Source organism: Durio zibethinus, chromosome 6 (assembly GCF_047325235.1).
Source record: "Durio zibethinus cultivar Kanyao isolate XHJ-2024 chromosome 6, ASM4732523v1, whole genome shotgun sequence".
NCBI classification, from domain to species: Eukaryota; Viridiplantae; Streptophyta; class Magnoliopsida; order Malvales; family Malvaceae; genus Durio; species Durio zibethinus.
In genome coordinates, this window is record NC_143167.1 from 30,735,046 (window position 1) to 30,753,284 (window position 18,239).

At 34.0% G+C, this 18,239-nt stretch overlaps 2 protein-coding genes and 1 pseudogene across 11 annotated transcripts; 2 read left to right on the top strand and 1 right to left on the bottom strand.

The window, feature by feature from the left end:
• Positions 1 to 1,479: 1,479 nt before the first annotated feature.
• On the top strand, positions 1,480 to 2,463 carry LOC111286922 (14 kDa proline-rich protein DC2.15 pseudogene; annotated as a pseudogene). Its single transcript, XR_016343050.1, has one exon. The product of XR_016343050.1 is annotated as a 14 kDa proline-rich protein DC2.15 pseudogene (transcript).
• Positions 2,464 to 6,030: 3,567 nt separating this feature from the next.
• On the top strand, positions 6,031 to 12,726 carry LOC111284563 (PX domain-containing protein EREL1-like). Of its 9 annotated transcripts, none has more exons than XM_089762808.1 (10): positions 6,031 to 6,567; positions 7,337 to 7,447; positions 7,792 to 7,890; positions 8,082 to 8,168; positions 8,950 to 9,075; positions 9,280 to 10,088; positions 10,572 to 10,736; positions 11,232 to 11,474; positions 11,677 to 11,883; positions 12,227 to 12,726. In XM_089762808.1, the coding sequence occupies exons 5-10, from the start codon at positions 8,991 to 8,993 to the stop codon at positions 12,455 to 12,457; spliced, it is 1,740 nt and encodes a 579-aa protein (XP_089618934.1). In that variant the 5' UTR covers positions 6,031 to 6,567; positions 7,337 to 7,447; positions 7,792 to 7,890; positions 8,082 to 8,168; positions 8,950 to 8,990; the 3' UTR covers positions 12,458 to 12,726. The 9 variants fall into 9 exon arrangements, with proteins under 9 accessions (XP_089618934.1, XP_089618929.1, XP_089618935.1 ...); XM_089762803.1 differs by having other exon boundaries at positions 8,967 to 9,075; XM_089762809.1 differs by having other exon boundaries at positions 8,972 to 9,075.
• Positions 12,727 to 13,568: 842 nt separating this feature from the next.
• Positions 13,569 to 16,726, bottom strand: LOC111284564 (adenine phosphoribosyltransferase 5-like). The gene is made up of 7 exons (XM_022873261.2): positions 16,380 to 16,726; positions 16,188 to 16,298; positions 15,480 to 15,572; positions 14,711 to 14,860; positions 14,514 to 14,572; positions 14,171 to 14,243; positions 13,569 to 13,776 (listed from the first exon to the last, which is right to left on the bottom strand). Exons 1-6 carry the CDS (start codon positions 16,468 to 16,470, stop codon positions 14,172 to 14,174), a joined length of 576 nt encoding a protein of 191 aa, XP_022728996.1. The 5' UTR covers positions 16,471 to 16,726; the 3' UTR covers positions 13,569 to 13,776; position 14,171.
• Positions 16,727 to 18,239: the final 1,513 nt, after the last annotated feature.

Here is an 18,239-nt window from a genome sequence, read left to right on the forward strand (position 1 = left end):
TAATGCCTTAGGCCTTTGAAATTTTCTTTTTTTCCCCCGCTCTCTGTCTCTCTCTCTTGCCAATAAGGTCCAGGGATTTTTTTAGATAATACTAAAGTATATATGAAGGTTTATTATTTTCTGAATCAGAAATTCAGATTGCGGAAAGATGATGTTCTCGAGCTAGGGTATGCCTAATATATGATCCTACATCTATAGTTCAAATATTGGACAAATATCTTGATTTATGGCTTGCTTACATGTCTCAATCCGTAGCCAGCCAATCAATCTCGTTATATTTTATCCATATACCGATCGAGCATATTATTTTAGAGACAAATGTAGTTCAAAAGTAAAGAGAAGAATATTTCTATATACTCAAAATAATTAATGAGATCATATACCCTTCTTATTATGTCCACAAAAAGACTTGTAGCCTTTTGTCTTTTGCACGCTAAATACAACAAATTAAAGCTCAATATGAAACTGGGAAGTGGTAGAGAAAAAAATTTTGATCATCATGATTATTAAAAGATTGATTCAATTGATTAATTCGTTTGTCACTCTTATTTGACACTAATCACCATGTAGATTTTTCGATAAAATAAATAATCAAACACTTCTATTTCGAGGTTTGAAGCAGTCTATTACATTTTTTTTTATCAAAAGAATTTTAATCATGATTCAGGCAAGTTCCTATGACGAAAAAAAGTTCGTATCATGTTTCTTTGGCCAGTACAACTGTCAATTGTGATTAAGCTAGCTGTAAGAAAGTAAATGATGATTGAAATTTGAATACTTGAGGCAAAGAAACAAACTGCAATTAGGATATACATACAAAACATTTAAAGTGGATGCATGAATGGCCGAAGGGGGTAGCCTAATCAGACATGTGTAGCAGCTCAAACAGGGTTTAACGTTTAATCATGCTCGAGGGATACCGACCCACCATTTTCAATCAACATCCTTGGTCCGGCAATGAGATTTGCTAGCATGTGATATGAGCTGCATACAACAACCTTATTGCTATCAATTATTGAAAAATAAATCAATACTGGACAAAACACAAGACAAGTTGACAAAAAGGAATTCATGTTTATTGTCATAACCCAAGAGCTGGAATCCATTTGGTGAAAAAATCACACCACCTTCCTTGGCTACCAGTTAACTAACTTGTCTAAGTAACCATCACAATTCACCACACCACAAGTTGTAAGAGGAGAGAAGATTATGATCTGTTCTTGGATGCAAGACCCATTTGGCATAAAGACAATGAAATGGAAATGAGATAAAAGTAGAGTGAAAATTTTACAGTAGAATTTCGAGCTTAACTCTATTTAATAGGTTGGAATTCAAATTTTAATATTTGTAATTTTTTTTTATTTTCATGTTATGGCCTCCTTTATACCAAAAAAATTTTGCAAAACTGTTTCCCCTTCTTATCCAAAATTCTTGATTTATGAGCATGGCTATAATTAACTTTATACTTCATATCTTCATTTTGAGTGAAGTAGTGAACCTCCTTCAACACAGTTAGGAAATACTGCTTGATAAGGAAGAAAAATTCATATATACAACTTTCCTTTCCAAAAGCTTACAAAAATCCAACCACTACGTTATCATCCATTTTCACTCTCTTCCACTCAATCAGATTTCCAAACAGCCACCTCACAAATTTTCTTTAAAAAAGCTACTTCTGGTTCTAGTAAGGCACACAACTCCTTGAATATCTTCAGTCACTAGCAACTAGCAAACAGCAGCTATGGCTTCCAAGAAAATCAGTGCCCTCCTTTTAGTTTTCTTCCTTCTTTTCCACTCAACATTCACTAGCGCTTGTAATTCATGCAAACCCAAACCCCCTCCTCCTCCTAAAGCTGCATGTCCTCCACCAGAACAGCCTGCTTCTTGCCCTAAGGACACATTGAAGCTAGGTGTCTGTGCTGACCTGCTTGGACTTGTCAACATAGTGGTGGGAACACCTCTTTCAAGCAAATGCTGCGCTTTGATCTCTGGCTTGGCTGATTTGGAGGCTGCCCTTTGCCTTTGCACTGCCATCAAAGCCAATGTACTTGGAATCAACCTCAACATCCCTGTTACTCTTAGCTTACTCCTTAGTGCATGTCAGAAGGAGCTTCCTTCAGGCTTCAAATGTGAATAATTATAAGAAGCGTAATATCAACCAGTTCTTGGTTGAGTTCGTTCTTAGTTTAATTTGTCCTATATAATTTTATTATGGTGCTCCAAATCAATGTGCTTTGTTTTGTCGCTCTTAGTGCGTTTTCAATAGTTGGAATATGGTTTGTTTTTCTATGATTTGCATTACATTTTTAGGATGTCTTAAAAAGACTCCGACATCTGTAATATTTGTTTTAGTGAAATAACTAGGCATGTGGACGTGGGTTCATTTACCTCAGCCTAATGTAATGTTTGATTAATGTTGTCAATGTTCAGTTGATTTTGCAATAAATTATGTTGCTTATTCAATTTTTTGCACAACAGAAGCAAAATTTTATTTCTGGAAGAAACAGTTTGGAAAAGAGATATCCACACCGTCAATTTAACATGTAAAATCAAAGAAAACAAAGATCTTCTTCCTCAAGCTAAAAAAAAAATGCTTCTGGCATGCTTTTTACGGTTTGGTAACAAAGAAACTGGATGGAACATCAAAACCTTTGTGTTTTAATGGTTAAGGACATGAACTCATTGGCTTTGTCCTATGCTTTTTTTTTTTTTTACTAATCTACAGAATTTTATAGTTTGGATTTTAGATTAAAAAAAATTTGATACATAAACCTAAAATTTTAATTTATTTGAACCGTCATTAGGTTATAATCAATTAATCAATACAAATTTGAATTATAAAGATAATTCAAAATTATTAAACGAGAGGAAAATTACATAAACTTCAAAAAATTTAAGACATGGACATAAGGCTGAGTTCGTAATTTTCTATCAACAAAATAGATCAAATCGTTGTTGTTACAATTCAAACGTCAAGCACCTTTTCTTTAACCTGCATAATAAAATAAAATATCAAAAACGAAACGTACACTAGTGTGGAAAGCGTAGGTATGGCTGAAAGTTGGGGAGCTCGTGGTTCGGCTTGGCGCAATTGGGTTATGGGCGTGACACCAATGTCCACATGAAAACTACGTCATGGGCTCAGAACGGTTATACAATTTTAAAGTCTTTTTCAACCCACAAACTGACGTAACATTGATTAGCGAAATGCCCGAGGGTGCTTTGCTTTGTAAATTGTAATGCAACGTATTCAACACACAACGTTTACATTTGGTTTTTTTTTGGTAAATTTAAGTTCAGAGTAAATATATACGTCGCTTCAACCCCAAAAGACAAAAGCAAGATGTGTGGTTCAAATAAGCGACATTAATTGCATTTGAGACATCAAAGAAAAGTCACAACTTGCGAACAAAAACCTGCGAATAAGTAGAGATTGAAAGGAAATTATAGTAATTAGTTATTAGCTCCAAAGTTAACGCCATTAATCGAGACGATCTTATGTGTAACTACTATACAAATGGCATAGCCTTTGGAAAAAGCTTTGAAAAAAGAAAGGGAAAAACGGGTAGCGGCCAAAGACGGGACTAAAATGGTTTCTGGTACTGATGTGGTAGGCTGCAGTCATTGGGTTTTTACTTGTTTAGTGGATGGAAGCCTAACATCATTTGTACATATGCCTTTAACCTTACTATGTATATATACATACATTTTCAGCTTTCACTTCACAATAATTCTATTCTCCCACTTGCACCCTTCTTTTTCTTTCTTTTGGATATCTAGCCATCAATTCCCCTCAATCTCTCCGCAAAATGAGATGGTTTTAAACCGATCCAGCTGCAACTATGGTTCTCTTTGTGATATTCCACAGCTTTCTTGAACTGTATAAAAAAAAAAAAAAACTGTATTCCTTCCCGTGCAATAGTATGTATAATTCAGTGGTACTGGAAACCAGTTCAAAAAAGCTGTGGAAAATTACTGGGAGGATCTCTTCAATTGATGAATATTCCTTGATGGTTCTAGTTAAGTTAGCTTTAATTTCTTCTTAAATATTCTTCTAGGACAATGGTTTCCAATCCAGTAGCTAGGAATTAAATTTTTGGTTTGCTTTGATTTTTCCTTGTGTGGATGCAGGTGGTTTCAAGATCTCTTATATACTTAAATTCATCTCCAACATCAGTATACTAACCAATGGATTCAAAAAATGGTGAGCACTGAACAAAGACTTTGATTAATTTATTCTGTCTTTCATTTTTTTTCTTCTTTTTGCCAAACCCAGCAGCACTTCTACACCATTTTGTATCTGAACTGATAATATCATCTCTGCTATTCTTGTTCTAGAGATTAGAACCACAGTGTCATCGCTGCAATCTTGCAATTTAGAATGTAAAAATCTTTGATTATCATTTTTTTTCTCTCCAATAACATTATAACATCTCGGGAAATTCAATGATCGAACTGCCTTATTTTCCTTTACTTTGTTCGGTTTGGCAAAAACTATAAACAAAAAAAAAAAAATATAAAAGGCTTGAAATACATAAAATGAGACACTATCTTTATTTGTATTTATTTGGATGTCTAAAATTGTCCCAACAATTTTTAAAGTCATCGTCCTTCAAAGTTTCCAATGAACCAAATCCTCTTCAAAGATATGCCCACGATCGAAGAAAAGACAAAAGGCGAAAGGCGGGTTGATATATTGGAATTATACATGAATAAGCAAGCTTAAGAAGCATGTACTACAAGCTTCCAAGTTGAATAAACAATTGGCCATGAAACAAAGAGCAATAGTTGCTTGAAAACATGGAGGGTGGTAATTGTTTCACGATTTAAAGCAGCTTGATTTTGCTGGTGAAGTCCTTTTGGCTTAGCCATGAGGAGACATGGGAGGGGTCTGGACGTCTTGTCTTGGTAATTAAAACCACCGGTCTCTCTGCCCAACTCTCTTTCTCTCTCTGCATGGACATGCTGAAACAAACGTGATCTTCATGATTTAGTTGTCTCTCAACACTCAGATCAATTTGCTAGCTTCACTGTTACTCCATCGGCATATATATATATATATAGAGGACAATATTGTCCTTGAAATGTTGCATTGATGATCTCCTTTTCTCACTGTTATTCGACTAGGTTACATAACTTCCAACATATTAAATTTTTAAGGTTTCGATAGTTGACTACTGGAATAAAAACCTGATAAATCTAGTACTATACGTACCTAGAACATGTGCTTCAACATCGATCCCAGCATAGTTTTTTTTAAGAAAATCAATTTGATGGGATTCTTTGACAGTAGTGCTATAATTTTTTTTTCCTACCAATTTCTGCCAAGGAGGAAAGGGAGCTTAATTTATAATTTTTTTAATTCAAGCATTTACTAGTATATTATGAAAGTAATATATATATATATATAGTAGGACTATAGCATCTACAATCATTGCATTATAATTTATTAAGTAAAATTTAAAATTATGTGTTATTTATCAAAATTTTATATGGACCCGTTATTTATCAGTGTCAATCCTTAAATAATTTTTTATTATGATTTGATAACTATAAAATGATAAAAAAAAAATTGTCGGGGAAATAAAAAAAAATAAGGCGGAATTTGTAGTGCATACAGGACAAAATTTTCCATGTAGAAAAGAAAAAAATTCATTCCAAAACTAAAGCCCAATCATGAAACCTGCTCTGGTAACACTGGGCTACCCTATCTGAACCCAGATTTTGATTGAGTAAGCCCATAAAATTAAATCATTCTAGATCTTGACATCCAGCCCAGAAAAATAAGTAATGCCGGCTGAGAGCCCAGTAATCAACACTCTGGTTCAATAAGGTAGCCCATATTTAAAGGTCCATCACTAATAGGACGAGAAAAAAAGGGTGAAACCTTGTTGAACTCAAAGCCGAAGAAGCAACGCAAAGCATCATCCGTCTTTGTCATTTATCGCCGTGAAGCTCAATGTACGTCCAGAACAAGAGAGTGAGGTAGCATCCTTCTTTATTACTTCTACTAATTCCAAAAACAAAAAAGGAACGAAAATATAAAGAGAAAAAAAAAAAAGAAAAGAAAGAGAAGTGGGCGATGGAATTTTTGGCATGGAGGACTTGAGAGGAGAGGAGAGGGGAGGAGACCAAACAAAAGAGAGACAGAAGTCATCGAAACAGCAGCATCTTCAGATGACACGCTGCGCACACGGCTCAATCTAGCCCACTTCTCCCCTTTTCGCTCTTAAAACGCGCCGTCTTTTGAATTAATAACAATAAAAGAGGGAGAGGCCAAAGCCTCCGATGATTGAAATTCCTACGGCCAACGCCTCTTGACGTTTTGCTCCAGTTGTCTACTCTCACCCGATCCCATCACATAAACCCTAAAGCTCTTCCCTTCTCTATATTCGTGACCCGAGACTTGATTTAATGTTCAATTGCAATTCCAAGAGAGAGATCAGCGTCGTGTCGTAGAGAAAAGTCGTATAGATCATGCAGAGACAGAGTCCACCGAAGCATAGGCACGATGGGACTTCGCCACTTCCTCTTGGGATGGATTGGAGTCCGCCTCCTCGTAAATGGGTCAGCTTTCTCTTCAATTTTATTTCCTTTCTTCTGTTGATTTTATTCGAAATTTGTTTGGAATCTTAATTATCACTCGGTTTTGGCGATTGAAAAGTTTAGTTCATGAAATTCTAGTATTCTAGTATTTTATGCTATAATTAGTATTTTGAGTGAGTTTATGGTGGATCAAGACAAAAAATGGGGATCAATTTGGCAAGACGAGTTGCTAGATTGTTTCTATTAACTCTGATAGTTATCTTAATCTTAATTGAAAAAGACAGTGGATTTATTGCTTTTACATTTATATATATTTTTAACCAGCTTTTAGGTATTTAATCTGGTAAAGTTTAGAATTTTAGGTTATTTTGGTTCCCATATGTATAAATTTCATCGTCAATATGAGACATCATGAGCTGGTTTTTAAGCATTTACGGAGTTGGAATTAGAACAGCCTGTTATATTTTACATTTTTAGCTGAAATTTTAGTAGTATTTTTAATTAAACATGATGATGGAAAAACTCATTCAAGAATCTGTGACATCATCTAAAAATAAGGACTGAATTATAATTTAATCTTGACAGAGATTTACATTTTGAATACCATTCTTTGATGACTTTTTTTCTTTTTCAACATATAATAGAATGGATTTTTTTCCCTTCGTGTATGTTCTGATTGTTTTAGTTGATGTTTTGGCTGTAAAGAAAGTTGTGATTGAATCTTTTTTTTTTTTGGCCAAAATGATTGAATCTTTGTTTTAGCACATACTCATTGTACATATACATGCAGAACGGGAGAGAAACTGTTTGGCTGCATGATCCCCAAACCGGATGGAGTTACTGTGTTACAATACCTTCTTGGTTTGTCCTTCCAAAATTAAGAGATTCAGATCCTGTAGTGGTAATTACCAGTATCTATGCATATGATAGATGTTATTCTGTCTTATAGTATGTGACTTAGTGATATGTTGAATTCTCTTTCATAATACAAATTTCAGCCTCAACCTTTTGTTCTTATTTTTGTAATACTTTGGTTATGGATTGTATATTACAGTTCAGAAAATTTCCAACATCTAAATGGGCTTAAAGTCTATATGGAGGAAATTTAACACTCTCTGGAGTTCATTTGAATTTTTGAACAGTCTCATTGGCATTCTGTCATATCGTCAAGCATGTAGATGTTGTAACATTTTAGTCACACTAATAAATTTGCCATGGTTCTCTGCTAACATTCTTAGGGGACAGTTTTACAGGGTACAGGTTGGGGTACAATCACCAGAGGGTGTTACAACTACACGTGGAGTATTGAGAAGATTTAATGATTTTTTGAAACTATTTACTGAAGTAAGTCCTGGCATTTTCTTTATGTTGCATTAAGAACTCCACTATTAGTAATTAGAGTGTATATTAGGAAACTGAAGTTGATTGTTATGACATATCACTTGAACATTACTAATGACATGCATTCTGCTTAAAATATACAAATACAACTGATTTAGGGACCTCTTAATATTGTTATTGACTTCCCTCTACAGCTAAAAAAGGCATTTCCCAAGAAAAATCTTCCCCCTGCTCCACCCAAGGGGCTATTGCGTATGAAAAGCAGGGCTCTGTTGGAAGAGGTAGGCAATAAGGTTTTCATTTTGTTGTTTTCCCTTTTCTTTTATGGTTATAATAGAACTGCTGTAGTGTCTCCCTTCTCTTTATCAGCTTGAAAATGTGAACACTATTTAAATTCTCATTTTTCTTCTTCAATGATCACTACTAGCTTTTTTTTCCCCTTGTAGTTGCTAATAACAGTTCATCCTTTGATATCAAACTTAGAACTTCTTGGGTCTTTGTGCAACCAAATTAGTTTTTTAGGGGCATTTGCTCAGAATTATTTTGTCCTAGAGCCAATTTGCCCAAATTGTGACTTCTCTTTGTGGTAGGCTATATTGGTCAAAGCATGCCAAATTTTTTGTACGTAACTTGGCACTGGATAAGTCAAAACTCAAACCCATAAGGTTGTTTTCTTTTGTTTTTCTTTTCAATTGTCTAATATAACTTGAAGAATCCTAAAGTTGGCAACTAGCATTATTGACCTTTCAAGTTTTGAATCCATATGTTAACTATAGTTTCGTATTGACATACAAATGTAGTATTGAATTAGAGTTTTTATTTGACAAATATTTATGCTTGAACAAAAAAATTTTGAATTTCAGAAGTGAAGGTCTTTCTTAGGTATTATTTAGACTGCTAAAGCAGCTGATTTATGAAGTTACTACAGTAGCAATGAATTGTTTGTGTGATGCAAAATTTTCTGTTTGGGGAAAAACAAAGAAAGAAAAAAATGGAAGGTTCCAAATTAAACCTATTGATGTTTGTCATGTTTATTATCTGGGTGACTAATTTCCTCAAAAGGCTTAGTTTTGTTGCAGAGAAGGTGTTCATTGGAGGAGTGGATGACAAAGCTGTTATCTGACATTGACTTGTCAAGAAGTGTCACAGTGGCATCCTTTCTTGAACTAGAAGCTGCTGCGAGGTCTTGTATGTGGAATTCTACTTAATTTACAGGACTTTAAGACTTAGTTATCTTATCTTCTACAATTTACATATAAAAGTGCATGTCTATTAGAATCTAAGTGATAGGATGTCCAATTGAAGATATATATATATATATATATATATCCATAATCAAGATTAGTTTTATCATTAACTTGGAGTTTTTACTTTTCATATTGTTCTTTTCAGCATTCCAAGAGGTAAATGAAAGCTCATCAGAAGCTAATGTTGCTGGAAATAGCACAATTTCATCAAATAACATTCCTCCCAGTTCAAGCGTATCTCATTTTGTTGGTAGTTCGTCAATCACATCAGATTATGGTAGTGATACTGGTTATGAGATATCTGAGCTCGGGACACCTAGGTTAGGGAGAGATGACAGTTCTGAAATTGGTTTGGGAGACCTGTCATTGGGTGAAGATTTGACAGGTTCAATAGAAAAGCTTGTGAAGTATGGTATGTCCAACATTGATGAGGGTCTATTTATGGGACAGACAATTTTGGAGCAGCTAGAAGATTTTCCTAGACATAAAACACACACCCGAAACATCAATTATACTTTGGGGAAAGATATTTATAATGGAAACGGGTCCAGAGCTTCTTTTGTTACTGGAAATGGATTGGAACTCTTTTCCGAGCCAGAGCCAGCTAAGATGGCTGGTCATGCTCGAAAGTTATCAACTGAAAGTGTGGGGAGCGATATAAGTTCTTTGAGAGGTAGTGACATGTCCAACACTGGGATTCCAAATTCATCTGTTGATGGCTCTCTTGACCTTCCTGCATCTACCGAAGTATTACATACCATGGGAACTCTTGGAAACTCAGATTCTCAGTTTTCTGGTGATACACAAATAGTTCTTCCATTGGATCAGCGTCATAAGATGAACAGGGTTCTTTTGACAATGCAGCGGAAACTAGTCACTGCAAAAACTGACATGGAGGATCTTATAGCAAGATTAAATCAAGAAATAGCAGTTAAAGATTATCTTATGACAAAGGTGTGTGGAAGCAGTTTGATATGCTTTCTGAGATAAATTTTGAAAGTTATCCTAATTTAAATAGTTTAGTATCAAATATATTTGATATATTTTCAGTATTCAGGGGCTATTGACAGAGATAGTTCATAGTTGTGAAGCTGAATTATTGATATTTCACTGGATTGGTTACCTTTTCTTTCAATAATGTACTTTGTTTGATCTACATTCAGATGAATTGTGTGCAAAACAGGAATTTTTGTTTGGTTAGCTTTTTGTTTTTTGTTTATATCTCTATTGCATTTTCTATTTTTTCTATCATTTGGGTCAAGTATGTGTAGAACTGTCCATTCCAGCAAATTTTAACCAGAACCCTATATTCATTTCATTCCATTTTCTAATGGTTTGTCTTTGGGTGCTTAGTATCCCAATAGAGGTTGAATGAGCTTTATTCTTAGTAAAATATTAGCAATTTTGAGGTTGAATTAACAAATTGGAGAAGCTCAGGTTAAGGATTTGGAAGTGGAACTTGGAAGCACCCAACAGAAAAGTAAAGAAAACCTGCAGCAAGCTATCCTGATTGAAAGAGAAAGGTTTACCCAAATGCAGTGGGAAATGGAAGAACTTCGACGGAAGTGTTTGGAGATGGAGTTGAAGTTGAATCCTGAGCAGGTAATGCATTTAACTCCTTTTTATTCTTGAAATTTATTCCTCTTTGTAACTGCCATATGTGTGTACATGCACGATACTGATGCTTTGTACAGATATTTTTGCCAGTTAAGGTATATGATGAACTTGGCCTGATAAATTATGCATGGAGAGGTATTGCTTAAAACTGGTGATTGTATGTTTCTAGATGTTTGATGTTTTTGTTCAAATAAAAATCTAACACTCTGTCTCTCACACACGCCCACAAGATAAAGCCAAAACTAATCTTTGGATAGGAACATTATAGAAGCTGATTGTTGAAGTTGGATTCAAGGTTATTTGAGAATTTTTTTTGAAAAATTAACCGCCATTGCTTTCCCTTGGACAAGCATTGCAAATCTTTTCTGGGTGCCTTTATCAACATACGATTTTCAGATTTGAGGCAGTTTCTGCCCCTTATAATAAAATATACTTATGAATGTTTAACTATTCACTAATTAACAATAAAACTTGAGACAGGTTGATAAGCAAATAACAGTGACAACCAACCAGTCTGACGCTGAGGAGAGAGATGCAATGCTGCAAGAGTTAAATGCTACTAAGGAACAGCTGAACAATATATCAAAGCAATATGAAGGCCTAGAGGCAAAATCAAAAGCAGATATTAAAGTTCTTGTTAAAGAGGTCAAGTCTCTCAGGAAATCCCTAAAAGAACTGAAGCAGGAGGTTGGTCAATCACTGTCAGAAAAATCTGAAGCCGAGGTAACTGTCTGTACTAAAGCATTTGTTATATGTTTAAGTTTTTTTCTTTATACATTCAAATATTCAACAAAAAAAACCCCTTAATATCTGTTGAAAATTTTCTTCTTTATTAAGGATTCTAGAGATATTAGGTGTAGTCAAATCAAATCATTGATTTAAATTTAAGTTTCTTGCTATCAGAAGTAATTCTTGGATTTTGCAGGTACAACTAGAACAGGAAAGACAAATCATTAAGCATGTAAGAAATGCTAGAGAAAAGCTGCTCAATGAGTGTCAGCTTCTTCACAATCAACTTCTCGGATGCTGTGTGAATTTGTCTACAGATAATGATGAAGATTATTCCTTAACTGAAGATGCATTGGATTTGTTGACTAAATCTGACGATAAAATCACTTGCCTACTTGCAGAGGTACCTTGCTTTTTGGTTTTTCAACAATGTAAAACGCTTGTCTCCTGAGTTGATCTTTTAATACTTTCAGTTATGTTCAGTTTGGGGAAATATTTAGATTGAAAATAGAAGTTAGTTTTGCCCCTTTTTTGTACCCAACTAATATTCTTAAAAGCTAGCCGAGAAAATATAATACTTTCACCATAAAGTAAAAAACATAAATGGATTATCGACTTTTTTGCCCTGTCTATCTTCCTCTTCCAACTGTGTCCCCCACGCCCACCTCTTCTTTTTGTTAATTTTTTAAGGTTTGGTCTTCCATAACTTTTGCACTAACTATTTTTCCCTGCACAAATTGAATTAGGTGCAACAATTAGCAAAGGAAGATGGCAGTGCCACTGGGGATATCGATAGCTTATGTGACAACCACTATGATACTAGAACAGATGATGAGTTAAGGAAGATCATAGCAGACATCTTCACCAACAATGCTAAATTAAGAAAGCAGGTGAATTTTCTTCTACGGCATAGACTCAAATGTGATATCATTTCAAAGAACAATGATAAGGAATTAAACAAGTCTTCAGAAAGATGAAGTGGGGTTTGAATATTGTAATTCTTTTATCTTAATAGAGTATGATAAGGCAACCCCCACAGTGTCCATCACAGTTCCCAGTAATCAGTCACACGCTGCTTTAATTGCATGATCTTAACAATTATACTTAGTGAATTTTGTGGTTACACCTGTACCAGTAATTCAGAGAAAATACCCTGTTATGAAACTGCTGTATTCCTTTTTTTTTTTAATCACTTGAATAACAAGGAGAAAGATGAAAGCAAAAGCAAGGTTGGATGTGTTTCCCATATCCCATGTGGCCGGGTGTAGAAAGATGATTTACCGATGTATTGAGTTTCGATAGCACAAAGACGATCAAAACATGTATATATTGTGTGGTTTGGTCATGATTGTGACGTATACGATCCTTCGAAGTTCATATTAAGTAGACATGTCAATCTTTTTCATATTTAATGAAAAATTTAATTTTTTATCGAATGAAAATAAAAATAAGTATTATATTAAGATTTTGAAAAAAAATATAAATATATTATATTACGAATATAAGAAAAAAATAAATATAATTTTAAATTTCTATTAAATATTAGAATAAAAATAAATAATATAATACTTTAATTTCATATCTTATATATATTCATGTTAATAATAAATATTATTATTTTAAATTAATTAAAAATTAATATATTTTAATTAAAAATATATATTAATATATGTTTATTGGAAATTAATAAATATACAAAATAATTTTTTTTTATTTTTTTAAAAAATTATGAATATAAAAATTATTCATCTATTTAATATCCATAAAAATTAAATTAAATTTAAAATATTCATCACGGATAAATACATAAATAAATATAATATAAAAATTCAAAAATAAAGATAAAAAATATTCTATTTTATTCATACCCTATTCACTAACATCCCTGCTATAAGAGATATGAGGTGAATTCATATCCTATCCAATGACATTTAATCGACATCCATTGACATCTTTAATTAACATCCCTAATATAAGGGATACAAGGGGGAGGGGGGAGGATGGGTTATTTATGATTACTCGTGCAGTTTCCTTGAAGAGTATCTGTTGAGTCTCAAAAAATGGAAACGAATCATAGTTCATGGAAAGTAGTCAGAATGGAGAAACAGCATTTCTTCATTGATGCTTTGTTCACAATTTGTGGATGGAAACACAATTTCAAGCCTAGAAAAAAAGATAACAATAATCTCACAAGAAAAATGAATCATTCGAAATAAGCCTTGTGAAGGGCAGTCCTTTGCCAAACAATTAAGAGAGAGATAAGCCAGCAAAGCTGTTGCTCCTGCATCATCTTTCTCTGCAAATCAACCAGGAGATATAAAAAAATCAGATAAAGCCAGAAATTTCATAGTTCAGAAACACACGGGTAAACATAAAAACACACCCCAACCCACTTTTAATGACAGGTAAATTCCACTTCAAGAAGTGCAACAAGATAATATATCAACTTGGCAAAATTGTCAAGCTAAGATTTATTATAAGCAACAATAAGTTAAATATAGTAGCAACTAGCAACATTGTTGCAAATCCAGGGTAGCAAATTATTTGTGCCAGTGAAATCTCCAAAAATTATTGATTTTCGTCAGACACATAAAGCGAGAATAGATTGATCAGTCTTCATCCATGTATGGACAAATTTACACATATACTGTTTTATTACACAAATCTAGCTTTAGATGATGTAATAATACCTTAATAACAGCCATCTATTTCACGTGGCTCCACAAGAATATAAAGTGGCTTTCCGTCAAGCCTACGTTGCCCCTGAAAAGGGATAACAATCATCAAAAGAATCAAATCCATGCACTTAATCATTTACTTTACCAGTAAAGTAAATGCAGCATTGGAGAAGCGGATAAGACAAAGAAGTTACAACCAGAAATAGCATAGGATTCTCTTTGAAACTTTTTAACTTCTAAAAATAGGGTAAAACTCGTAATTTTAGATCCTTCTGAATGCACAATGTGTACCCAGGAATCCCCCAATTCGTCACTATACAAGACAAGGACAAGAAGGAAAAAATGAAGAATTTACCTTGACCTCGCGCAGTCCAATAACACATGCGCATTCAACAACTTGAGCACCGACACGTTCTATTGAAACAGTAACCTCATGTTATTTACACATAATTTATGAGTAATTTGAATTTCTCAGCAGAAACAAATTAATCAAACCACCAAGAAAATGAAAAGGCAATCATCAATATACTTGAAAAGAGGCTGAAATCTTACCCAAGAGTCTTATGGCAGCTGACAGAGTTCCACCGGTTGCTACTAAATCATCAATAGCTATAGCACGTTCTCCTGGCTGAACAGCCCCAACGTGCATCTCCAAGCAGTCAGTTCCATACTCCAGCTCATAAGCTTCAGCAATTACTTCACCTACATAGCTAAAAAAATATTTTCAAAACGCATGAAAAAAGAATGTTAAAAAGATTCAAAAGGGAAGAAGCTAACAAGATCCACTCAAATTTCATTAAACCCATCAACATAAATCAAAATAATGGATGGAGTCCACTTTCAATTATTGGTAGGTGATCAGAGAGGTTTATGCAAAAGATGAAAGCAATTAAATATTTACTATAATCTGCTTTTGCAATTTGTTTTTTGGGTTACTGACATTATTTCAGATAAATGCTACTGCTAGTTTTTAATTACTAAAATATGATCTTGATAAGGCCATGCCTGCATGATTGACAACACAAAGAAAGTCTTTTTTATTAACTTGTAGATTTATCTGAAAGTCACCCCACCCACCCTTGACCAGTGGAGCAACCCCTTCAATCATTTCAACTGATCTTCTTCCAAAATAACATGTACTTGAAATCCACATGCCTCCCTAACTTTTTTTTAAAATAATTGAATGGATTGTGGGTTTAATGCATTAACAACAAGCCAGCTATTTCACTTTTTAAATATCGACAAACAAAGAAAAGTATCTGATAGTTAATCAGCACTATCTCCCTTCTCTGTCTAATATAACTAAAGGTAGTAGTAATACCTGGCAACTTTTTTGGTTTTCTCAGAGGAACAAACTTGGCACCAATTGCTAAGGCAATTGACGGACCAAACATGAATCCTCTAGCTTCAACTCCTGCAGGAAAATGTTGCAACATTAGAACTGAGATTTAAAGAAAAGATTACCCAACCCATATATAAAAAAAAATGATGGATTATTTCTTAAGTTCTAATTAATGACAGTAGTAGTACAATATCAGCACATTGACCATAAATGATCTCCTAGTCAGTGAAACATGTCTTAAGAATCAATAAATGAAAACCACAAACAACCAATTTTTACATAATTTTGTCTGAGACAGACCAAGAAAAAGAAAATAACCCAAGTTGCCAAATAGCTTGGAGAGTTGAGATTTGCAATGGTTGCGTAGAATAAGGCAGATTGAGTAAATGTAAAAGATTCAAAGCCTTCTTCCGAAATTCAAAAAAAAAAAAAGAATATGAGAGGAGAAGTTGCTTTTAAATATCAAAATTTTCAAGAATATTAGGAGATTAATTAAGGATTTACATCAAAAACTTGAAAAAGAAAGAACAGTCCGGCTTTGAAGACCAGCTTTCGGAGGAAAACATTTTCTAAAGAAACAATAAAAAAATAAAGTACAAGCGTAAATCACGGAAACAAATTTTCAGTTTAACCATTAAAAAAAGGAAGCAAAGAGTGTTTGAGAAGAAGAGACAAGACACACAGTACCAGCAACGACAGAAATATTCATGTCTCTGTAGCGATCGACAAATATGTCGACGGTATCCTTGAACGCCTTGTGATCCAGCAACAACGTTGTTATGTCCTGGAACATAATCCCTATGAAACAAACAAACACCCGATTAAACAAAGTTCCTCAAAGAAATCCAAAACCAAAGAGGACGAAAAAAAAAAAAAAACCTGGTTTTGGGAAGTGAGGAACGACCCTAATGGCATCAGATATGGCTTGTAGCCTTGGGTCTCCTTTGAGTCCATTCTCTGCTGCAAACATTCTTGCTTCCAACTCTGTTTTTTCCTCTGCTTTCTTTGTTTGTCTGATCTCTCCGATGACTAAACTCTTTTGAAACAAAGGATTGTGCCAAAGATTATTATATTGGGGTCCCCTCTTGCCTCTGTATAAGTAATGAATCGGAGTCTTTAAGGGAGATTTTCTTTTTTTTCTTCTTTGTTTGGATTTCCCTCCTAAAATGAACCAAAAAGGATCAAATCTTTCCCCTTATTGTTTCTGCGCGAGAGATGGTGAGTGCATTAAATACTATAATCTTTTGTCTATTTATGTTGGCCAGACCAAAGCACCATTGCTACGAGGCAATGTTACTTATCACCCTGTCTTAAAGCACGTGTGTAACACGCTTCACGCATAACTCATGCTCCTATTAAATTCCAATGTATGTTAGAAATAAATACCCGTTGATAGAATATAAACATTCATGGCATTTGCAAATCTGAATTCTATATTTATTGCCTCAAACATGTCATTGTTCCTCGTGCTTCCATCTCAAAATTTTGAATTTGATTCTTCAACAATTACTTACATTCATTACAATTCATATGCTCAATAAATGTTAGAATCAAATTGCTTACTATCAATAATCAATTACGAAAATGAACAATAATCAATAAAATTAATATATTATTTTTATTTGTCTCAAATATTAAAAAATATATATTTTATTATTAAAATTTTGACTCTCATTTTTTTTTAGATTAAGAGTAAGAAAAAAAATGAAGGTTCAAAATTGTAGCTTCATGACATCATTAACAGGAGTTTTGGTCGTTTTGGACAAATCGTTGTCCTACAATTTTTCTGTCTTCTCTTTTGGCATGTCTGCCACCAAAGAAAGTGGAAGCCTCCGCCAGTACGACCACTATTTTGGCTTTCTCTTTTCCAAGTTTTAACACTAAAAAAAAATTGTATTTCTTATATTTTTGCTCCATTAAACAATATTCAACCTACATTGGTGAGAGCACGCGCCGGGACGTGAAAGTAGGATTAGCAAAATGCAATCTACAATAGAAGATCTAATGTCTGGATTTATCCACTATTGAGCGTATCTAATCTAAGGCTCTTAAAACCAAAACTAAGGTTTTTTTTTTTTTTTTTTTTTTTTCATCTCATAAATCTAAAAAGGAAGATTCCATGAATTACAATTCACGGCCCAATGTATTAAAAGCATCATTACTTGGTTTTTTCTCCCTTTAAAAACAAATAAAACAAAACAAACGCAGCCTTAAAAACCTATCCTTTCTATCGAACTCGTCTGAGTATGACGTGGCAATTTATCAATATAATACCGTAAATAGAATAGCACTGTGACTTTTTTTTTTCTATCCAACCCCGCAGTGCTCAGCCTTTTGAGAAGAACGATATAAGGGTAATTTCGTCATTTAAAATAAATTGACGGCTACAGAGAATCATTAGCAGAAGATTTTTCAGATTTTTGGGAGCCGGTCCCTCGCTTTCTTTTTTATTTTTTCTTTTAATCTTTCACAGCGTTGTGACGTGGCAAGTCGGCCAATGTGAATGAGTTGATGTGGGCGTACACGTGGGATGATGGAGGGATCTCAACAGCTTTGATGTGGGGCTCTAGAAAGTGGTGGGGTTTTTCGAGCCATGGTGGAATGCGGCCACGTAGATGGATTCTTAATCTAGGCGTTTGTCTTTTTCCCAAGTGACCATATATTGTTACTTTAATATCGAGGGCCCCAGCGGTAGATACGGATGACGTCATCATATATAACAGTTTCCACGACTCTCAA